Genomic DNA, 24,865 nt, shown 5'->3' on the forward strand with positions numbered 1-24,865 from the left:
CAGCTTATCCATGTCTCTCTGCAAACTACAGTATCCCTCATCACTATCCACAACTCCACCGACCTTCGTGTCGTCTGCAAATTTACTAACCCATCCTTCTACACCCTCATCCAGGTCATTTATAAAAATGACAAACAGCAGTGGACCCAACACCAACCCTTGCAGTACACCACTAGTAACTGGTCTCCAGGATGAACATTTCCCATCAACTACCACCCTCTGTCTTCTTTCAGCAAGCCAATTTCCAATCCAATTCTTGGGTTAAATAGCTAAGCTTTGCTTTTGCAGTTTAGGTAAGCCATTTGATTCCTCTCCAAGATCACTGATCTAGCATCATTATTCTATATTTTAATTCACCACCCACACTTGACAAGACAACATTTGAACCTCGTTTAGTCACTTCAAGATAAAACTAACAGTAAACCTTTTTAAAAAAAAGCCTTCCCTATTCCAACAGCAACATTACTAAAACTGGGTGGAATGGATCAGGAGGTAGTGAGCATCTCTGACCTCTGGCATGGTGTCAGCAGATATGGCAAAGCAATTTGTACTTACGGTTGGTCAATTCCTTCAATTGTTGCTGCAGGGTGACAGAAGCATTGTAGGTACGGAATACTTTAGCTGTAAGTCCATCCATTAGTTCCTGGAGATGCTTATTGAGGATTGAAGTCTATATAAAAAGACAGACAAAGTCAGTACACATAAATAATGGCACATTACTCAGAACTATTTACACAACCCTTAAATGGACTCCAGATTTTGACACTTCCTGCTTCCAAATGCGATTTAAGATTATTTCTAGACTTTTGAGAAACAACAGCTTGGAAACCACATCAACCTGGAAGATATTTAAATCTGTACACTTTGATGAGGAAGATATAGAAAATTGAGCATTTTCATAACATAAAAAGACAAAAACACCTGGATGCATATGCTCAACTTTACCCTAACAAAGACAGCACAAAGCCATCACTGATTGCTGAAAGACCCAAGTGGATCCCACGAGTTTTTGTTTTAAAAAGGGAGATAAGGAAACTGGATATATTTCAAACCACTGCCAGCTGCACCACAAATTTAATTGGACATCACAGAAAGGGAATAAACAACAAATGGATCCCTCTCTCGGCAATGTTTCGATTGTGTTCTTGTGTTATTAAAATGGCTACACCTCAAAAGTAACTCCTTAGCTGTAAAGTGATTTGGAACAGCTTTAAGTGTGAAAAGATGGATTACAAATAGTATTTCGCGTAAACTAGAGCCCACCGACTGCCCCAAAGCTCAGTTTTCTTGACTAGTGCCAATTACTGTTTACACATTCAAATTCCTTCAAATAGATCCAAAGACATTAGATACTTCTTCCTTCATTAAGGTCGACATTACAAAACCTCCGTTCCCAGCAGCTAAATGCAGTACTTCTGCAATTAGAATCTTACAGCACAGAAGAGGCCCTTCAGTCATTGAGCCTGATTGCCAAAGCTACAAAAAAAAATCCTATAGTCTTCAGTGTTCTGACATTTTAAAGTGCTCATTTAAAAAGCTTACAAGGTTACATGCCTGAACTACCTTCCAGGCAGTGTGCTGCAGACCCCCACTGCCTTTGATGAAAATATGTTCCTCAAAATTTCCTCTAAACCTCCTGCCCTTCAACTTAAAGTGCACCCACCTCTTTTTATCCTTCAACCAAGGGCAACAACTGCAAATCGGCCTTGTCCATGCCTTTAAATCAGGACCCACTCAGCCTTCTCTACTCTAAAGAAACAACCCAAACTTATCCAGTCAGGCAACATCCTGGCAAATCTCCTCTGCATCCCTCCCATACAATCATAGCCTTCTTATAGTATGATAACCAGAACAGAACACAGTACCCCTGCAGCAGCCTGACTAAAGTCAGGTACAGCTCCAGTGCAACCGCCCTGTTCTTAATCTGCAAATTGACTGATAAGACAAGCATCCTGGACACCTTAACTATCCTGTTAGCCTCAAGGAGCAAGTCCCTTCTCTGCAGAAAGTGCTCGATTTCTGTCAAGCATCTTCCTAAAAATGCACACCGTAAGAAATTGCACAAGCTAGTAGGATGAAGGAGAAAAGCAAAAACATGAATCCACCAATTTATGACAGTGCTCCTCTTGCAAACCCCACCCATTTCAACAGTATGACTTACATTGAGTCGGTCAAAAAGGTCATCTTCAGGTTGCTTGTTCTCCATAAATAATTGAAGATTCTTGAACACCTAAGGGACATGAAGAATGAGGCATTGCACTTTTCTGCTGAAATTACTTCACTTCAAAAAAAAAAATCTAAAAACCAATTTGGCTCCAAAACCACCCTTTGTTGGCACACTTCCCTTGCAATGTTTTTCTATTTAAACACTTACTTTATAGAATTACGTAAACTTTACTACAGATTCAATAAACTGATATTCTGAGACATGAGCTTGGGATATGGTAGGGTCTTTTTTTTAGGTAATGCAGTTTATAATTCCACACAGTAACAGTAGCCACACAACATGCATCCCAAAAAGTCAACCCCTTAGTTCAAAATTTCAGGAGAAATTCTCACAGAAGTTCATTTCAAGTTATGCAATACCAGCCAAGTGCCACAGCAGAAATTAAGTACAGACTGTACTGTGCACTGCAGCACTGGGTGTACTATCGGGCGCTGGTAAACAGACATGAAAGCCAAACATTCAGAGCTGCAACTTTGCTTAAAAACAGATTGACGCTATTGCAAAGAACAAGCATACATGGTCAGATCAACAACCCTTTTAACTGTCTTTAAAGCTTATATATACACACTTACAAGTATTGTGTGAGAAACATATACACCATATGATGGAACATACAAAACTAAGCCCAAATGTGTTAACGACAAGTATCCGCCAGCCTAAAAAACCAAAGAAAGAAGACTTTGATTTCTCTCTACTGATGCTGCCAGACTGGTTGAACTTTTCCAGCAATTTTTGCCTTTGCTCTGATTTCCAACAGCTACAGTTCTTTTAAAAAAGGAATTTCAGTTTCTGTAAAGAACAGTCTAAAGATCCACTTTGGTTCATATTTACATTTTCAGTGCCAAATTAGTGGCATGAACCATTGTCAGTGATATGATATGGCTAAAGGACAGTTAGAAAATTACTCCATACCAACCTAGCTGATGGAAATATTCCATCCACATGCATATCAGAATGTTTCCCCCCTCAAAACACACTGCAACATTAAAGTCTGAATACCTGCAGATATCAATCATTTTCAAAAATCACAAATTAATTCCTAGGTTGTCTCACCTTGAAACTACTGATGGTGTACAAATCCTTAAATGACAAAGGATGCTTTTTAAAATGGCCCATCTCCTCATCCCCCATGCTGGGGTACACGTGTCATCCCGATGAAAGTGATCAAATAAGATGGTTATGAGTGGCAGTGGGCTGCTTAATTGTAAAAGGCCTCACAACATGTAACCTTATTTCTCACGCAGTATTCCCAAGTTCCAAATAGGGAATGCTGGACAACCATTCGGGGTGGGAGCCTAGCTTTGGCCACCCATACAGCCACCTCACTACAAGTCAGCTAACATTATACAGACTTAGACATAGTGGCTGGATGAACCCTTGACCTGAGTGAATCTGCCTCAGATACAACACAACATCACTGACAATGAACAAATAGTGGAAGCAGACTGGGAAGGATAAATATAACAGCCCTGAATATCTTACCCTTTTTTCCACTGGCACTTTGTTGTAATATCGGATGGAGTCTTTACCCAGGAAGTCAAATTCAACCACGTATTCCTGACCATCAACTTCAGCGTGCAGGTTTATGTGCTCTACTCGAAGTGAACAACAACCCACCGTGTCTGCAGTCTCACCTTCTTCTTTCTCATTTCCAGCTCTCAGAGCTAGCTATGAAGTGAGGGGAAAAAAATAGGGCAAAGCAACAGAATCACAGCTAATTAGTGATGCACACAAAAAAATTCCTACAAAAGAACCCAAACCTCACTTCATCCAGAAAGACCTTGCAATGAGGCATTATGATCAGAAAACATCCAAGGCATTTCATTATGTCAGACAACACTTTGAAAAGGGGGTGTACCATAGCTTTGAAGTTGTGAAACAAATATGGAAATACAACTTTTTACTTTCACCTTCCCAAAAATAGTGAATATAAGCTAATTCTGAGACAGCTTATCACTTCACATATGGAGGCTTTTAAAGGGGAGAAAAGGGCTTAGTATTAGAGACAGTGGAGATGGACAAGATCAGTAAGCTATTGTTGACCATTGAGCAGAGGTGGACTGAACGATGATTACAATGGCAGCCCAAATAAACTTTGCCCCTTCTTCCACTATTTGTAGTAACATCAGATGGAATCTTTAGCCATAAAGTCAAAAACAATGTTTTTCTGACCATGAAACTCAGATGTGCAGGATGATACTGGGTCATTGCTACATGAAAAAGAAATATATGTCTGTTTCAGGGTCTGAGGTTAAGGCACTGGTTTGTGTCTCTCACGTGCCCTTTACCCCTACCACCCAACTCTATCTCCATCAGGGTTGGTCCCATGCACAACAAGAATCTTACTGTTAATTTAATTTAATTATATGCTGTTGGTCAATAACCAAGGGTATATTGTGCTTTTATTAAAAACTGAATAGCAAGGGCATGGTTTAGAGGTCTAGGCTGCTGATGCATAAACTCTTATTTACAGGATACACATGGATCTCTCTCAACTACAACAAAATCCTTAACTCACCTTGTCAATAAAGTAAAGTGCGACAGCACGCTGCCGGATCTTCATCTCTTTTGACTTCCAGTCCTCCCTGTACTGTGCACGTATCTTGTCAACGTGTTTCTTTAACGTCCGAGCAGTCTCATATTTTTGCCAATCCTTCTCACCCTATTTACGCAGAACAGTCAGTTTTTCAAAACTATGGTAACAAATCATGGTTCATTAGCTGGTGACTGATGTCCAACGGCCTAGTGCCAAACTGCTCAAATAATAATTAAATCACATGCTAACTAAACACTAGCAACAGCATGGCTTCAAAACAGTCAATTATTTTTAGTGGAAAAAGTCTTCGACCCAGATTACATACTACCGTTACATGTAACACAAGACAGGAAGCGATTTGGATTAACATTTCGAAATTCAAATAGAACAGATTTATTTTTGAATCCCAGTGTTTTGTTTGCTGGGAATAAATCTTCACACTAAGAAGACAATGTGTTACAAGGAGATATTAAGAGGAGTGTGCCAAAAGTAAAGGCCAACATAAGGCAAAACAAGGTCTCTGCGTTTGCTGTTCATATTTCTACAGGTGTTGTTTGCCCCTCAAATTGCCAACATGCCCACCACCTATCACTGCCGAACTATGAAGTTCGCAAATCTTATTTGCCAGCTATTGGAGATGAAAAAGGTTCAGCTTTATATTATCTCTCTTCCTCTTTATAAGGTGAAGAAATTCTTCCTTTCAGCACTCATGATTTCAGCCTGGTGGAGTGGATAAGCTCTGCAAAAGTATAACTTGAATTCAACACAGTTGGTTATTTCACCCACTTTTGTGCCTGTGGTACCTTTATTCTGGAGCTGGGATTCAACATAATGTATTTGATGGAACCCTGGATGTTCTCAGTCCATGACACTAGCCAAGTCACTTTGTTGTCATGTCGTACCTCCTTCCACTTCTGGCCTGCAGGAGGTGATGGAATCTTGGAGTCCCTGAATATAATAAAAAAGTTGGAAGAGGGGGTTTAAACCACTCAGTTATTTGTCAACAAACAACTGTCATATTTACCCTACCGTATATTAAAAATTATGATCAATGCATGCATTGGAGTGTTTAGTAAAAAATACTGTTAATAAAAACATAAGCAAGGAACTGATACTTTTAGGCTTTTAACTCCTCAATTTAGCCATCAACTTCACCCCATTTAATACTGCAGCAGGGTTGCCTACCTCCTGAAAAGACTTTACTCGCGTATTTCTACGGATTTAAATTCTGGTTCTCCACTTTCAGAGCAGTCTTTCCAAAAATAGTACAAAAAACCTCAAAATTTCATCCAGGATTCAGAACCTTATGTTACTTTCCACTGTATTATCTGTTCTACACCACTGGAGGGAAGCATCAACATTTATATGACAAAGGCTAACGCAAGCAGCAAAAGCTAGTCAGTCAGTCAGTGTCTTACTATAAAGGGAGAATTATGATTGGCATCATATCATAGTCAGGACTACCAACTGAGCTGCTTACTAACAGTCCTCTAAGCAGAATCAGTTCAACAGTCAGTACAAGGGCTGATCAAAAATACCAGGACTAGTCTTTGAAAATACACTACATAACATGCAACATTCAGAAATGAATAGACCATTTCATTAACACAGTCCTCCCTATTCTATAAAAAGGTGATATTTACTTGCAAGTCCTTGAGTGGACAATGTTGGATTTCTGCCCATTAAGCAACCGACTATGCCTTAAAAATGGCTTAATCCTGGATTTATACAGCAAATTCTTGGTGATCATTTCCATAAAAAAAGTACACCAATGTTACCATTAAATAAAGGGCTTGCTTTCTAACAGAAGTGAATTTAGTTTGATTCACATCAAAAAACTCTTAGAGAAATGACTCCTCACAGTTCCATCCTGGACATGTTAAAATTCTTTCACAGTATGAGAGCATCACTGGCATGGCCAGCATTTGTTGTGCATTCCTAGCTGCCCTCAAGACAGTGAATCGCCTTGTTAAAGTCCACCTGATGCAAATACTCCCAAATACTTGCTATTCGGAGGGGAGTTCCAGGATTTTGATCTAGTAATAGTGCCATTCCTTCAATGTAGGTTTGACATGTTTAGAGAAACCCAGCTGTTTAGTTCTACTTTAAAAGAATGACTAAATGTCAGGCGGGAACTACACAAGGCTTTGGACCTCCTCTACCGGCACACTTCCTCTGTAGTCATTTGACATATACAAATTAGAAAGTGGCTGCTGGGGGCGCAACAGACCTTTGTGTTCTCATCCAACATCGATGTTTCACAGCAGCGAGAGGGAAGTTGAATTCATGAATGAAAACACTGGTAGATTCAACCAGTTCCTTAGTCCAGGTAAATGTTGCATCAGTCAAGGATAGCTAACTCAGCACAGAATGGGATATATTAATAAACTCTGTTGATCTGTACAGCGCAGTGTGAACTGGGGTTGAACTTCACCTTTTGGATGAGCAGGCCTGTCAGAATGCTTTTTTTAAAAAAACAAACACAGCACATCTCACTAACATTACCCGCAGAAGGCACGGGCTTCCACTCAGATACTCACTTACTACAGTTGATGATTATGTCCTGTGGTCTAATCCTTCTTTTCAACATGCCCATCTTTGGGTGGTTACCACGGCCACGGAAGAGTCCTGGTGGTTCAATCTTGAAGTTTGCAATCCGCTCTTTGTGGTTGTCCATTATACAAAACCCGTACTCTTGTAGAAGCTTTTCATTTTCTTCTTTTAATTTCTAGAAAAAAAAAGTTAAAAAATGAATTCCAATGCTACATTTCTTTGCTCCAGTCTTATCCTGGCTGGGCAATTCTTTACATTTGAAGATCAAGAGCAATTATCAAGATAGACCCCTTGACAGTACCAGGGTGAAGCCTGAAGTCATTGACACATAAAAGTGCAAGTAGTATACAATTGTAAGTAGGAAGGGAAATCCATGGCATGCATCTCTCCTCCTTACACCAAAGCTGAAAAGAATTACGGCTTTCCTACTAGCATTCCAAGAGATTGAATTCCTTTTGGTGTTAGGCAATCTAGTAGCAAAACACTCAGCAGAACTTATCTCCCCTTACAAACCTGTTTCTCTTCTTTGGACATCTGCTTTCGAGCCTCAGACTGGGCCTTAAAATATTGGTTTATTTCCTCAAAGTTACACTTGTTGAGATCTGTTATGATTGCCTTTTCTTCAGGTTTCATTTCCTAGATCAAAGCAGAAACCTTAAAATGAAAAGCAGCTTGTGGTACAAGCTAAATACAAAGCTTACAAAAAATCAAAATCCATGAAGGAAAATTGATCATGGATTCCAGGTTTACTAAACTGCAGATCTGGAGAGTGCCACAGTGGTAGAAACCAAACAATCTTGCAGCACAAAGTTCAAGCAGGGTCACTGACTAGGTTCCAGTCAAAGCATTTATCGCTACATGTCTTGCCAAACTGTCCCAAACAGGATGTCAATTGGTACACCTTAGGTCATTTCTCCCAACCTTACATGCTCCTCTGATCTTGACCAAAATATTGGTGGGTACCATAGTCATTTAGTGTAGAGCGTCATGTCAGAAGATGATTTCTAAAGTATAATTTTTTTTTAAAATCAGAAAAATAATTCAAACCTCCTCCGCTAAAACTCCTTGCCCAAGCTGGGTGTCAGCTGTAACTGCTGGTAGCAATCAACTGAAATCAGAAGGTTTATCTGTTCAAGCCCCATGCCAGAAACTTGAGCACAAAAAACAAAAGACCAAACTCCAGTGCAGCACTGAGGGGGCTAATGTACTATTTTCAGTTAGCACTGTTAACCTAAAGCCACACCTACAGCTTAGATAAAAGCACAGCCGGACATTAAAATCCAGGATTTAGATACTGAAAGACTGTTTTTAAAATAAACTCCCGTCCAAAATCCAAAGCTAGACTTTTTGACTATACCTTCCGCCAGTCTTTGAAGAAATTCTTCCTAAAGATGTCTTTTGTAGTGTACTCATGATCAAGCATTTTACCAAAAAATGTTGCAACTTCTTCACACTGAGGGCTCAGCTTCATAGGTTTCCCTGAAAAGAAGGTTGAAATTATACACCAAAAAGACAGGAAGGATGCATCCAAACTGACAACATATTTAAACATTCAATCATGCTCAAGCTTGCTATCTTGGAATATATGGTTATGACCACAAAATCAAAATCTCATTCCACAAGAACATTACATTCAGTCTGCACTGAAGCAAAGGATAGCTTTGCAGAGGTGCCCAAAATCAGTTTCATGGACAGTGGTTACAATGAGAACGACCAGGTGCCAATCAAGGATGGTCAGGGCTGTGCCAACATACCCATCCCTCATGCACGAGAGACAGTGCAGTTACTGGACCAACATTTCCCTTTCAATACCAACTGCTGCAGGTCTGTGTAAGCAATGCTCCCAATTAAAATTTTAAAAAGAATTTAGAGCAATCTTTCACATCTCTGCACGGTCTCGACACTGCCGTTATCTTCCTGCCCCTTCATCTCCAAAATGTTTAATCTCTTCTAGTTTACAACCCCAAAAATTAGTTCAGCCCTCTTCCAATGATGGTCCCTCAAGGTCTCTCGAATTTTAGCCACTCTCCCTTCGGCCACTGCCCACAGCTTCCAATTGCTTAAGACCAATTTTAGAACTACCTTCTTAAAACTGTCTGTTTTCACCTTTAACACAGACCTTCAAGCTCACCATTTTGACCAAGCCTCACCGTATCTCCTTGCATCATATGCTGTAAAGATTTAATTTGGTCACATTCACACCATGCATCCAATCAATGCAAGTTGTTGTCAAGATCATGCTCATCCGATCCCAGAAAGAGCTTCATAACCACTGTAATGCTACTGGTTGCTGCTTTGATAGAGGTGAGCAATTGGATGAAGCTTTATTATAAAGACTCTTGCCTGATATGAACAGGATTGTTTACGTCCAAAGCTTGTTTGCTATAGAACTGGACATTCAGCAAAATAACAGGCTCGTACCCCAGCTTGGATTGATAGTTTGAGAGGTTACAAACCCATTATGACACGGAATTTCTCACACATTTGATACACTAAGCCTTCAGATGAGTCAGGGCACAGAATGCCGAAGTTGAACATTTGTAAAATGTACTCTAAAATCAGTACAACCCCTACACAGCACTCACCTTATTCTTCCTGTCAGAGCACAAACACACACGCGCAATGTAAAAAAAAGGGAGGTGAGGAATTACAACAGCATGTCCAGGAATAGACGGGAGAAGAGAAAACAAAAACAAAGGAAAAATGGCCAGCTGCCTTAGAAGCTGCTTTAACATGGCTCACATTGCAGAGCACAGAGCAGCAACGGGGCAATAAAGGACCAGTGTTGAAAGAACTTAGTTTTAAAAAGTAAGAGTCTTTCCTCTGTATTCACCCTATGCTGTCCCTGGAGTGTTTAATGGGGACAGTGTTGAGGGAACTTTCTTTTGAAGTGAAACTAAGGAGTTGAGCCAATAAGGGCAGAGTTTCATGAAATTAAGTTTGTGTTCAAGTGAGAGTGTGAGTGTATCAACTTACATGAACTCAAAAACAAATGGAGGATGCTAATTTTGTCTTAAGCTGTATAAAACCTTTATACCTAGTTGACTCCACTTGTGCACTTTTAGTGCACAGCAGTCACTGGCTTAAATTCACCAAGAGAATATTTATTACAATGTATTACAGCATTTTGAGTTAATGGTATCCAAGTGCATCTGCATATTAAAAGAAAATTTCCCAAAAGCAGAATTGCACTATTTAGCAGAGACAGTAACTGATACATTAGCCCCAGGTCATCAGTATCCCTTGTCCCTCTCAACAGGATCCAAAGCACAGGAGGAGCTACTGCCCTGGGTTTGAAAGAGAATTTTTCTACCCCTCAGTCATGGCCACTCAATGAACTAGGTTTACATGAGTGGGCAAAGCCAAGAGGGGAGCACTGATAATTGTTTCACTATAGTTTAGTAGTTTATTTCTAATCCTATTGGCAATATTTTGCAAATCTGCAGGTCAGACTTTGAGATGCAAGTTGCATGGTGTAGATTTAACATCAGGAATGGAAACATACATAACAGGCAACTAAAGGGTTCCAATTTATGGCACTATACCACCAAAATCAGACAGGTCATGGATTCAAAAATCAGCATGGCAATTGTGCCTGATGAGACTATTAAAGAAAAAAAACAAGCACAAAGATGCAGGTGTTTTAAAAGGCCAAGGAATTCAGAAGGAACCTGCTAACCTGCAGGTTACAAGGAAAGTAACAATCATTCTTTTATTCCACTCCACGATGACGATCCCCTTTTCAGTCTTGGCTCCCAAATGGCCACCTGCGCCTTACCTCTGACCCATGGCGGCACAATGAACAACTCCTGATATGTTCTGTACGTATGTTTTCAGCAAATTGTCATGATACCGTCGCCTACCTCTAGAACACAGGTTTACGTCACAGAGCACAAATTTCTCTAAAGCTTTCATCAGCTCGCCATGTACCCATCTCTACTGGCCCCAGTGAATTCAGTCAGTATTCAAATATGTCCATCAGTAGGCTACCTCAAACTACCCTTAAGTATACACTCCCTTTCTCCCACTGCTCACTAACTCAGTCTATTGTAGGAGGAATTTCAGGTATTCAGCTTATCCACTATAATTCCCTTCATAGAATCCCTGCAATGAGGGGACAGGCCATTGAGCCCAGCCAAGTCCACAGTAACCCTCTGAAGAGCATCCTTCGCTGACCCATCCCTCTACCGTTTCCTTGTAACCTTGCATTTCCCATGACCAACACACCTGATCTATACATACCCAGGCACTATTGGGCAATTTAGCATGGTCAATGCACCTAGCCTGCACATCTTTGGACAGTGGGAGGAAACCACAGCACCTGGCAATAACCTACGCAGACACAGAAGAATGTGTAAACTTGACAGACCATCCCCCAAGGGTGGAATCGAACTGGGTCCCTGGTGCGATGAGGCAGCAGTGCTAACTACTAAGCTGTGCCACCCTTCTTGTGCCAGAGTGAAAGAAACAGGCCATTCAACTGAGAACCCACCGTTCAATTGGGCTACGGATGATTTGAACTTCAACAACATTTATCCACCTTAGTTTCATATCCTTGGATACTCTACTCCATTTTAATTTATTGCTGGAGAAATGTGGACGTCTCCAATAGATCCACCCTTCCAGGACAGATAATTCTATTTTCCAAATTGAATTGTTGTTTCATTGCTATCCCAACCCCTCCTTCTCTTGTCCATTTTAAATCTCACAGGAGTTTTGTTCTTAAGGGCAGCTACTTAAATGAAATTTGTCACATGGATAAAAGCAGACCAACACTATTCAGCAGGTCGGAGTTAAATGTCAGGCAGCTCAGGCCAAGAAGCGGGAACGCACACAAGCAACATATGAAGGAAGGTCGAGTGGTAAGCATTCCCACAAGCAAAACATCAAAATGCACCATCCAACTCCTTCATTTCCCAACTACAGCAGGAAGGCACAAACTGCTATGAATTCACCACATTTTATAGAGATGTTTGAGAATTATGCAGGGTAGTCACTGGAAGAGGGGAGAAAGGGATAAAAGAAATGGAAGAAGGCTTCCTGTTGAATGGTCATGAAATGGTTTAAAATACTGAAAAGTGGGAAAAGCAGACTTCAATATTAGCTCACCAGTTGAAAGTGACACCTTTCAACAAATGAAGGCTGATTCAGACACACTACATTAACTGTCATAGTTCATGTTCATTGAGGGAGTGAATTACTAAATCAGGCCTTACCACCGACATGAAACAATTCAAACAAATTTGTGCGTTCGGAACAAGACAGCCTGACGTAGCGAGGAGTGAATAGGCACAGATGCTGGTGCAATTTCTGACCTCTATTAAATCCGAGCAGTTAGCATTCTGATAACACCAGTCCTCTGCAGAGTTGTCTAACTAATAATATTCTTTCAGGTGACTTGAGGCCAAATCATTTCAAAGTGTCCAGCTGCTACTCAGACTCTTGCCTTTTTGATCAAGATTAGATGAGCGCAACTGGAGGGTTCTATTTAAAATTAGCCAAGATCTTAGGCTAGTTGTTTCCTATTAGAAAGATTAGTACCTGCTCAGGAAGCTATTTTTGCTAACTAAAATAAAAAATCCCTGAACATGAAGCTTCTTCCCCACTCAAGACTATTGACTTCGTTTTTAAAACGTAGATGTGGCTTCTTCATAAAAGACAACAACTTTTAACACCTCTTTCACCCTCCACAGGGATTAGGAGGGAAATGTCAACAGAACCCAGATAATTCACAATATACTTGCCAATCAAGAATAAATATTTCAGCCCAACAGCAGCGTTCCATGTGGTCAGACAGTCAAGCTCATTGCAGCTGTACAGTGACTATCAGGGCTGCAACAGCAGGTAATGAGACAAGAATATGCCTGCAATGTACCAATGTGCCCCATTTTGCTGTTTCTAACTGACCTCAAGTCGCTAGCAACATAAACAAGATGCTGGGAACCAAGTAGCACAAAGAAAATCAGCTAGTGCAGTGACAACTGACCTTAGAACACAAGCATCTTTAAGAATGATTTGTGATGCTGCTAGAACCATACATTGAGCAAGGCATTAAACTAGCCACCTACTGAAAGCAACACTGCTGTCCATTCAAATATTGAGACACTCAAGTTTCTTAGTTCCCTTTGAGCTCAGCCCAACATTTTCATGTAGTTCCACAAGCCAAAACTGTTCATAATGTTTATTAATTCCATTGTAAAAAAATTCTCAATTAGGATCTATGTTATGAGCGGCTAAGGCAAGCCACACGCACAGATCATGAATTCTGAACTGTAAGTAATTGCCATGGTCCACAATACAACGCGTCTGTACTGTCTGACATTAAATAAAACAGGCGGCCTCAACACATACCCTGCTGTCAATCTTAGCAATGCATCTGATGTGCTTCAAGGCTCAGTACATCTACTGAACTAGTTCACTGACAGCAACGGAATAATCAGAAGTGATTGCCTGGTCTTGCAAAAGTGAAACCAAATTACACCTTCAACTAGGTTCTGGCACTAACTTGGTATCCTCATTTGGAATGTGCATCATAATTAAGGGCTAGGAATAATGACGATGCTTAGAACAAAAACAAAAAAAAAATAAGCACCATCATTTCAAAATTGACAAAAAGAAAAGAACTTTGTTTTATACAACTTAAAAAGGTGGCGTTCGTGATGAACACTATCGATAGGAGAGATAACTAACAGACTATGTCACAAGAGGAGGCAAAAATCAACTGTTACCTGCAACGAAACAATGCTCTTTGAAGCTTCAATTACTATCCAGTCATTATTCTAGAAAGAAAGGGCATGGGCATTATTTAGAACTAAAACATAGGGGCGGTTACAACCAAACATTCTGTGAATCGTAGTTTTATTAGTTGATATAGTAGCATGGTTGTAACTTTATCACCAACTGACTCAGTGACACTTCTGCTCAATAAGCTCATTTTATGGTTTCTCAGCCACTCCTTCACCCTCAGACAGAGGTTCCAACATGTACAAAATCGCAAGCTTACCATCGTAATAGAAATGAATATTATCTGGGAGTGGCTCATAGGGTGGAGCAAATACTGGTCCTTTGTGTTCTAGAAATTTCCATTTCACGCCATCTGTATAACGTTCTTCCTCCCACCTGCAAAAGGGAAAGAAAAAAAATAATTGCGCAAGAGATTTCTCCAGAATAGTGGACCCCATTTAGCAGCCTTACATCACACTGCTGGTTAACTGTTGCTATCCAATTCCATTTCAACCACTGAAAAGGTCTATTTAAATATTGTTGTTGGTAAAGAAATTATGGATAACTACCTTTCACAGTCCTACACAATATTCTTCAGCTTTGTGATAAAACACTTAATACAACTTAAATGAGGTCAAAAATGAGACACACAATTCCCCCTTGACCAACAACTGGGATGAATTTTTTCCTCCAATCTTAAGAACCACACAGGGGTGACAATTTAAACAGAAAAGACCTAAAATGCACTGACCGAAATGGTGGTGAAATTCAATAATTTTCAAGGGAAAGGATAAAAGCTACCCATCATTCCGATAGAGGGGCCATCAGATCAACATGTTAGTTGGCTTTCCATAAAAATTGAAACATGTATAAAAATAGCCACACAGATGACAAAAGAAGAATTTTATGCAACTGCATCCATTAAGGTGACAACAGGGCTACTGAGAAAGGCCGGATGGAGGGCTAAATTGGATAGCTCTTCTAAGAGGCCAGTACAGGCATAAGTCAAATAGTCTCTTTCTGGGCTGCATAATTATAGGATTCTAATGTGGTGACTGCTTGTTGCGCTGTCAAGATGTTGTATGTGCAGCCTCCAAAAAAAATAATAATACTAATGACCTTAAGACTGCTTGGAGGAGAAAAACTCTAATGCATCTGTTGAGCATATCTCTGTGCCTGCTTGATGAGAGTCTGTCAAGCGGGGTACTGGCAGAAAACCAACTCAAACCACTGTACAGCAATTAAAAATTCAAAGTTCAAAAGAATCACTTCGATTTCACTTGTATAAAAGTGTAATTTCAAGAAATATTGATGTAATAGCAGTGGTTACATAAGACCACCATAATCTGATGCCACACAGATGGAATTAAGACAGGCTATGAGAAATAGCAACAGGAACAGGCCATTCAACACTGCGAACCCACTCTGCCATTCAATAAGATCGTAACTGATCACTCTTCCCATCCACTTTCTAGCCCTTTCCCCATAAACCAGCTTTAATTATACAAAAAGGACTGTCAGCATAGCTCTCTGCGGCAAGGATTCCTAAGACCCTCAACCTTCAGAAGAAAATCCTCTTAGTCTCAGTTTTACCTTGGTACCCCTTTATTCCGAAATTATTGCTTCTGGTCCTAGACTCTTCCACAAGCAGAAACATCCTGTCAAAAATCCTGTGTTTCAATGAGAACACCTCTTGTTCTTCTAAACTCTAGTCAGTACAGTCACAGCCTGTTACCCTTCAAGATGATCCCTCCATATTGGGGACCATCTAGGGAGTCTTCTTTGAACTACACCCAATGAAATAATATCTTTCCTTAAATATGGGGATCTAAACTGCAAGTAAGACAAGCAAGCCTATATCAATGTGGAGCTGGAGGAACACAGCAGAGCAGGCAGCAGAGGAGCAAGAAAATTGACGTTTCAGTTCAGGATGTTTCTTCAGAAATGGCAGGGGGCGGGGGGAGAAAGAGAAGGAAACTTGTAAATAAAGAGAGAGGGAGGGGCTGGGGAAGTTAGATGGGATGGTGATAAAGGTGAGAGCAGGGATGGAGTGGAAGGGGCTGACAGGTGGGAGAAAAGATATACAGGTTGTGTTAAGTCATGGAGGCAGGATGAGAGGGATGGTTGGTTATGGGATGAGGGTGGGGGTTGGGGAGATTTTGAAACTGGTAAAATCCATACTTAGGTCATTGGGCTGCAGGCTCCCAAGGTGGAATATATGGAGGTGCTGCTCCTGCAGTTTGCAGGTGGCGTCATTGTGACACTGAAGGGTGTCCAGGATGGACACGTCAATCAGGGAGCGATCAAGGGAAAGATAGGAGAAGTGGTTGTGGTGGTGGAGGAATGCATTGTCCTTGAAATAAGACACCATCTGGGATGTTCAGGAGTGGAACGTCCCATCGTAGGAGCGGATGCGAGATCACATTCTTGTGTGAAGGTGGGAGAGAGGTGGTGTAGCCTAGGTAGTTTGAAACAGATGTCAGTTTCGACACCTAATTCCTCTAGAAGGACTGCAAGACACCCCTTCAGTGGTCAAAAACACAACTGCATCTCTCGTGTTTCTCGCATCTGTGCTCTCACATCTCTTCTCCCCAACAAAAAACAAAGACAGAATCCTCCTTGTCCTCACATATCACGCCAATAACCTCTGGATTCAAATATATTGCCACTTCTGCCACCTACAATCAGACTGCACAACCAAAAGAAATATTTCCCTCCCCACCCCTATCTGCCTTCTGTAGGCACCGCGCTCTCCATGACTCCCTCATCCGCTGACACGGACACTGTTTATTGTCTATTCCCAATTTCCCTGGACACAATGGTTTTGAGTCACCTTCAAGACATCCACTGAGCAACTTCTTCTGCTGTTCATAAAGGAGATGAGAACCAACCAAACTGAGGGTCATTCATACAGCACAGACGCAGATCCTTCAGTCAAACAAGTCCATGCAAAACATAAACCCAAACTAAATAGTGCCACCTGCATGCGCATGGCTTATATCCCCGGAACGAAAACACAACCCTTTATTTCTAGGAAAGTGTTTGTTTTTTTTTCCTCCAAAACAACCTTTGTAATGTAAAAAACCTAAGACAGACTTTAATTTCAGAATTAAGAATTAAAAAACCTCAGCAGTTCATTGCAGACCTTTTAAAAGAGAGTGCGTTTGGTTTTTCTTGAATGTCAAATAAAACAAAAAAAAGGAAAAAAATCTTAGTGAATTATAACGACTATAATAATTTAAAAGACTACAATAAATCTTCAAGCCTGCAAACCCAGGAGCAGCTGCAAGATCTACACTCCTCCTCCTCCTCCTCCTCCGGGGCTTTAGGGCATTGGTTCCAAAGTTTCAGACGGAAGAGCAAAAAAAAAAAAATAAGCACAGCCATGAACTGCAGGTGAGGAATGTATGAATTCAGAACTCGGAGATATGTCGAACTATTGAAAGACAATTAGGCAAGGTGATTGCCTAGTGGTATTGTTGCAAGACCATTGTTATTTCAGAGACCCAAGTAATGTCATAGTTGACCCAGGTTTGAATCGTGCCATGAAATGTGGAAATAAGAGTTGAATTCTACCATGACCACATAGGTCCATTATTATGAAGTAAAAACTCATCTGCTTCAGTAATGTCCTTGCCTCGTTTCCCTATAAAAGATCTGCCTACATGTAATTCCAGACCCACAGTGTGGCTGACTCTAAACTACCTTCTGTGCAATAAATGCTGCCAGGCCAGTGACACCCACATCCAATGAATTTAAAGAATGACTAAAATAGAGAGGGATCAGTTAGCAGTTCTTGGTACAATTTAAGACGTACTTTCAAGTTTACAGAATAAATAAAACACTGCAGCAGGGCTGATAGGTGGTGAAACTGCATGGAAGACAAGTGAAAAATTCTCACCACCAACCCAGAAACTAAAGAAGCCCTGATCACTATCGCATCATAGGAAACTTCACTATTTGGGAACTGGTTCCTATTACTCTAGAATTTGAAGGATAACATACTGATCCCAATTATGAGAATAAATTGGACACACCAGACCTTTATTGCAATTTGTTCAATGGGCAATAATTCTTTTGAAGAACAGAATTTCAAGAAGAATCAAAAGTAAGAAAATAACAGAAACAAACTTGAACAAAACACAGGCCCAATCAGTCCCCCTCCACCAAACTCATCCCTGCCCTTCACATCTCCTTCAAATCCTACCACTTTCTACAAACTAAGGGGCAGGGCGATGGGAACCCACATGAGCCCAAGCTAGGCCTGCCTCTTTGCGGGATACATGGAACAATCCCTCTTCCACAGCTAGACTGGCACTGTTCCCCATCACATTGATGACTGTATCAGTGCTGCCTCATGCTCCCACAAGGAGCTTGAACAGTGCATCAACTTCACTAACATCTTTCACGCCAATCTCAAATTCATCTGGGATAATGGGAACTGCAGATGCTGGAGAATCCAAGGTAACAAAGTGTGGAGCTGGATGAACACAGCAAGGTCAATCAGCATCAGAGGAGCAGGAAAGTTGACGTTTTGGGCCGAGACCAGTCATCAGAAATGGGGGGAGGGAAGAGGGTTCTGAAATAAACAGGGAGAGAGGGGGAGGTGGATCAAAGATGGATAGAGAGGAGGCAGACAAGTTAAAGGGGCAGGGATGGAGCCAGTAGAGGTGAATGTAGGTGGTGGGGGTAGGAAGGGGATAGGTCAGTCCAGGGGAGGAATAACAGGTCAAGGGGGTGGGATGATGTTAGTAGGTAGGAAGTGGGGGTGTGGCTTGAGGTGGGAGGAGGGGACAGGTGAAAAGAAGAACAGGCTAGGGAGGCGGGGAGACACGGTCGAGGGCGTCCTCAACCACTGTGGGGGAGGGGGGGGGGGGGTTGCGGTCCTTGAAAAACGAGGATCTGAGATGTACAGAAGCAGATGTGGTGGAGGCGAAGGAAATGGGACTAGGGGATGGAATTATTGTAGGAAGGTGGGGCGGAGGAGGTGTATTCTACAATGATGCTACCCGAAGGTTGCAGGAACAGCAACTCACATTCTGCTTGGGAACCCTGGAGCCCAAATGGTATCAATGTTAATTTCACATGCTTCAAAATCTCCCCTCCCCCTACTGCATCCCAAAACCAGCACAGCTCGTCCCCGCCTCTGACTTGTTCTTCCTCTCTTATCCCCTCGTCTCACCTCAAGGCCCACCACCATTTCCTACCTACTAACCTCATCCCGTCCCCATGACCTGCTCGTCCTCTCCAGACTGACCTATCCCCTCCTTAAACGCTCCCCCCCCCCACCTACACTCACTTCTACTGGATCCATCCCCACCCCTTTAACTTGTCTGTCTCCTCTCCACCTATTTTCTCCTCTATTCATCTTCGAACCGCCTCCCTCGCTCCCTATTTGTTTCAGAACCCTCTCCCCTTCCCCCATTTCTGAAGGGTCGAGGCCCAAAAGGTCAGCTTTTGTGCTCCTAAGATGCTGCTTGACCTGCTATGTTCATCCAGCTCCACACTTTGTTATCTCAAATTCACCTGGACCTTTTCTGATGGCTCTTTCCTTCCTGGACCTGTCTCCATCTCTGGTGACTGCATCAAAACCGACATTAACTTCAAGCCCCACCAACTCCCAAGCTACCTAGACGACACCTCCTCTCAACTACCTTCTATCGAGGTGATTCCTTGCTCCCAATTCCTCCACCACACCTGTGCCCAATATGGGGTGTTCCGCTCAAACATTGCAGGTGTCCTTCTATTTCAAGGACCGCAAGTTGCCCCCCTTTCAGTGGTCGAAAATGCTCTCCAAATCATCACTTGCACTTCCCACCCCTCTGCCCCAACATCCCCTCCCTGCAGTTAAAGAAAAGACAGAATCCCCCTTGTCCTCACACATCACCTCACCAACCTCTGTATTCAACGTATTATTTTCCACCACTTCTGCCAGCTGCAATCCAACTGCACAATTCAAGATATATTTCCCTACCCACCCCCTGTAGGCACCGCTCTCTGCAACACCATCATCCGCGCCACACTCCCCGCTAATCCCACCACCTCCGGCACCTTTCCCTGCAATCACAGGAAGTGCGACACTTGCCCCTACATCTCCTCCCACCCCTCCATCTAAGGCACCAAACAAACCTACCACATTAGATAGAAGTTCACCTGCACATCCATCAACGTGGTCTATTGCATCTGCTGGTCCTGATGTGGTCTCCTCTACATCAATGAGACCAAGTGGAGGCTCAGAGATCGCTTTGTAGAACACCTGCACTGTTCACGACAAATGAAAACACCTTCCAATTGCAAACCATTTCAATCCCCACCCCCACACTCCACCTCCATTCCCACTGGAACACGTCCAGCCTTGGCCTCCTCCAGTGTCACAAAGACACCACCCAGAAACTGGAGGCGCAGCACCCCATGTTCCAGCTTGGGAGCCTACAACCCAATGGCTTAAATGTGGACTTTACCAGTTTCAAAAATCTCTCCACTCCCTGGCCTCATCTCACGACCAACCCTCCCTCATCCCCACCTCCTTGACCTGACACAACTTATGCCATCTTCTCTCCCACCTGTCTGCCCCTCCCATCTCACCAACCAATCCCCATCACTCCCTACCTGCCCTCATCTGTCACTGCCCCACCTACGTTTCCCAGACCGACCCCTCCCCCCTCTCTTTCCGACTCCCTCCCCCATTTCTGAAGGGTGCCGACATGAAACGTCAAACTTTCCTGCTCCTCTGATGCTGTCTGACCTGCTGTGTTCCTCCAGCTCCACACTTCTGACTCCAACACCAGCAGCTCCTACTATCTGAGCTTTTTATGATTCTTACCTCCTTGTAAACAAACATGGCAAGTTATAGGATTCTAGAGCATTTACATAAAACATACATTAGAACTTGGGCACCAACGTTCAGGAATAAAGTAAACATACAAGTTAACTGAAACAGTGGTCATGCGTCACTCCCAAAAACTGCAGTTTCAGATGGACGATGCAGTCTGAACTGATCCCAACCAGACATCAGTGGCAGTGGAGGTAACCAAATCTAATTAAAATGCTCTCCTTTGCAAAGGATTCCAATTCCTCTCAGAATATCCAACCTTGGAAACTCAAAACCACTCTAATTCAGACTGCCTCATCCACTGCTCACATTTTGATAGTTCTATCTTCTCCGAAGCCAGGGCTCCAGAGGCAGCATCTGGCATCCAGTTAGTGTTATAATTTCAGTTTTCAAACAGCTTGCTGCACCAAGCTTTCACTGAATTTTTTCTAAGCTCCAATCTTTCTCATTTGCATCATGCAAACACTGCGGACTACCTTCATCCCATTTCCAGCTGCACTCAATAATCTAATGTGTCCCACATCTCCTTAGCCAAAATATTATTCACATAGCACAGTGCCACCAGTCCCCAGGGCATCTTCTGAGCTTTACTGGCCTGAAGATTGCAACCAGCGGCATTGCACTGCCCAGAGAAAACAAATTGAAGCCACAGTACCCTTTTAACCTCAACCCATCTCCAAATGACAACATAGTGAGCCATCATTAAACCAAAGTTTGGGTTTAGTATCCCTCATTTGCAATAAACTGGTTTGAATCTTTCAGTATTCGCTGAATGCTTTTTAACTGATTTAACTTTTGCTTCGAAAACAAAAACCACTCTCCAGACTGTCTTTGTTGCAAATAGTGTAGATACCACATATCCAACTCTCCAATGCAACTGTTGTGGACTCTACTTTTCTAATTGTTACCTTCTTAAAAGCAAGATGATTGCAACTTAATGTAAACAATTAATTTATGCTATTTAATTCCCAAAGCTAAAAAAGTTTATTCTAATTGAAATAAATGAACTTTACACAACATGAATAACAACAAGTTTCAATACGGAGTTGATGGCTAGCTTTGGATTCCTTTCTTCTCATACTACAGATTTTTAAAAACGAGGCAAAATGAAAACATGCTTCCAATAACTACACACACCACAACAGCTACAAATGTTTGGCTGAAGCAGAGATGATTTCTAGCAATAAAGGAAGGAAAATAGGTTTGGCACCGAATCACTGAAAAGATTAAATTATTATTAATGAAACAGCAATGTAATTTTTCTCCCAAGACGTTCTAGAATTTCCCAGGAAAGCATCCAGTTATAGAAAATACCGGAGTTAGTAGTCATTCATCTGTGTTTGAGTAAGCAGCGATGAGACTAAAAAAGGGATACAACGAGGAAACAAAGTATTCTGGGTAACCTCACCATTTCCATTTGTCCTCCTCCTCTTTCTTCTTCTTCTTCCCCTGTCCAGAACTTTCCACTTTATCTTTAGACTTTTTGTTCTTCATGTCCTACCAGGAAAAATAGAAGCAATTCTGTTGTTGCATAAGACTCCCAGAAACCTACTGTTAATATATCTGCAGAATCATAAAGTTCCAACATATACAACTGTGTCATATGATAAGCAGCCCACCCCACACCAGCACAGTGGAAACTTCAGTACCTGAGGTGGGGGAGCCACAGCCACTTATTACATGACATACTAAAGTTCAAAAGTTCATTGAGATTCTGACAATGACAACCTTTTAACTTACAATGGATTATTTGAATTACAGAAGCTGTTGCTAGGGATAACGCTATTTGCTTCTTCATTGCATTGAACATTATTTCAGTTTTGTAGGATCAGAGGGGGATAAACTTGTAAAAAAGGTGTTTGACAGTGAATGTGCATACACAAATTAGTAATAAGTGTCAGTGAGCTGCAGGCACAAAACAGACACTTCGAATGACGGTACTATGACAAAAGATGTTATCAAAACAAAAATTCCACATTCCTAGTTACAAAAAGTATCAGGAAAATAAGGAAACAGTAAGGCGGGGTGGGGGTGGAAAGAGTTAAGAGTTGCTCATATACTGTCTGGGCATAGGAGAAGAATGATGTACTCAAGTAAAGACAAAATCAATTTGGTTCAATTAATGAACAACACAGGAGGAGCTATTGCAGTGTTAGAAGAATACTATAGATCACCAATAGAAGGAAAAAAGGGATGCAGATTTGCTGGCAAATTTCAGAAAGAAATTTAGGTAGCAATAATTGGGTCCTTCAATTATTTCCAAATACACACTCAAAAACTGTATTAAGGGAAAGTAGAAGGAATTGCTGAAAATGCATTCAGAAGACCTCTTTGAGCAATCAATTTCTAATGAAATAAGGAGGAAGGAAGCATGCACCAAAAAGGACATGGCTCTAAGGAATGATGTGCAACGTATCACCAGCACCAATTATGAAGAGTCATTTCACACTAGAAATGACTAATTGGTCTCAGCACCTGTGGACAGAGTTAATGCTGAATCTGATCTGGCTCTTTTGTGGTTGTTTTCATTGAATCCCTACAGCGTGGAACAGGTCCTATGGTCAAACAAGTCCACACCAACCCAGACCCAACCCCCTATAACCCACCTAATCTACACATCCCTGAACACTTTAGTATGGCCAATCCACTTAGTCTGCACATCTTTGGACTGTGGGAGGAAACGAGAGCACCCGGAAGAAACCCTCAAACATAGTCGCCCAAGGGTGGAATCAAACAGGTCCCTGGGATTGAGGCAGCAGTATGAATCACTGTTTCTCCAGCACTTATTTTTATTTTAGATTTCAAGCACCTGTAGTACTTTGCATTTATTGGAGTCTCAACAGTTTTTTTTGGGGGGGGGGGGGGTAGTGGTGAGAAGACAGGCTTAGATTAGTAGGTGACAGAGAATTAGTCACGACCCTGTTCGATATCAAAAGAATGCCCTCTGGTGGTGGAAGGTGATATGGAGGAAGTTACTAATCAATCCCTTGCACCAGTCTGCCCCACCATTCACTTGAGACTGCACGCACACAGCTGCCTCAAGGTTCCGTGTACTGATGCTGGTCACAGTATTTACTTTCGCGAGGTCCGTGCAGAAAGAATAAAATGTTAAGTAGAGGCCATTCTGGTCTTCACCAGGAAAAGGATTCTGCCAACATCACAGCAAAAGCAAAAATGGAGACTGTAGAGCAAGTTGACAAATCTACAGCAGTACTTAGCACTAATCAGTTGCGAACAACAGTCCTGTGAAGGGATGCAATGCGGTGGTGCAAGGAGGCGGCAGGGATGGAGGAAGAAGAACGGATTTATGGGCATGGTATTAGTGGTGAGAAAATGGAATTGTTTGCTCTTGAGCAGAATTAAGTAGTTTTGCCAGGTGATACTTGGAAAAAATAAGCCACACTTGAAAGATAGGAAGCAAAGAGTCATACCCTTCGGTCCAACTAGTCGGCACTGACCAGATATCCCAATTAGGCCTAGTCCTATTTGCCAGGATTTGGCCCTCATCCCTTTGAATCCTTCCTATTCATATTAAAAGCAGGTATGTATAAAAAGGGAAGTAATAAGGAAGATAAAGTGTGGAGCTGGATGAACACAGCAGGCCAAGCAGCATCTTAGGAGCACAAAAGCTAACGTTTCGGGCCCAGACCCTTCATCAGATGAAGGGTCTGGGCCCAAAACATCAGCTTTTGTGGTCCTAAGATGCTTCTTGGCCTGCTGTGTTCATCCAACTCCACACTTTATCTCGGATTCTCCAACATCTGCAGTTCCCATTATCTCGGATCTCAAGTAATAAAGAAGAACCAGATGACAGAGGAAAAGCTAGCCCAAAAACACATGTGGAATACACTGGAAGAAATGGAGGCGAAGAAATTCAAAAACTAAAAAAAAACTTGGATAATAGAATTGGATAAATACAGGAATTCTGAAGGATTCCAGAAAAAGCACAGGAAGAGGAGACAAAAAGGTTGTACATGCATGAAGGGCCAAATGG

General features: G+C 41.8%; 1 protein-coding gene and 1 non-coding gene across 2 annotated transcripts in view; both read right to left on the reverse strand.

Moving 5' to 3' along the window:
• top1a (DNA topoisomerase Ia) overlaps window positions 1-24,865 on the reverse strand; it is a 77,095-nt gene that overhangs the window by 18,348 nt on the left and 33,882 nt on the right. Inside the window, exons 8-17 of the mRNA XM_048549847.2 lie at window positions 22,280-22,368; window positions 14,320-14,435; window positions 8,674-8,795; window positions 7,830-7,952; window positions 7,304-7,491; window positions 5,567-5,711; window positions 4,746-4,889; window positions 3,710-3,895; window positions 2,162-2,230; window positions 556-670 (exon numbers count right to left, since the gene is read on the reverse strand). Of these exons, the coding sequence (XP_048405804.1) occupies window positions 556-670; window positions 2,162-2,230; window positions 3,710-3,895; window positions 4,746-4,889; window positions 5,567-5,711; window positions 7,304-7,491; window positions 7,830-7,952; window positions 8,674-8,795; window positions 14,320-14,435; window positions 22,280-22,368 (1,297 nt within the window). The remainder of the gene's footprint in view (window positions 1-555; window positions 671-2,161; window positions 2,231-3,709; window positions 3,896-4,745; window positions 4,890-5,566; window positions 5,712-7,303; window positions 7,492-7,829; window positions 7,953-8,673; window positions 8,796-14,319; window positions 14,436-22,279; window positions 22,369-24,865) is intronic.
• LOC125461651 (small nucleolar RNA SNORA26) lies at window positions 10,558-10,676 on the reverse strand. Its single transcript, XR_007249525.1, has one exon. It is a non-coding gene; the product is annotated as a small nucleolar RNA SNORA26 (small nucleolar RNA).

The sequence above is a fragment of the Stegostoma tigrinum genome, chromosome 19 (assembly GCF_030684315.1).
Source record: "Stegostoma tigrinum isolate sSteTig4 chromosome 19, sSteTig4.hap1, whole genome shotgun sequence".
NCBI lineage: Eukaryota > Metazoa > Chordata > Chondrichthyes > Orectolobiformes > Stegostomatidae > Stegostoma > Stegostoma tigrinum.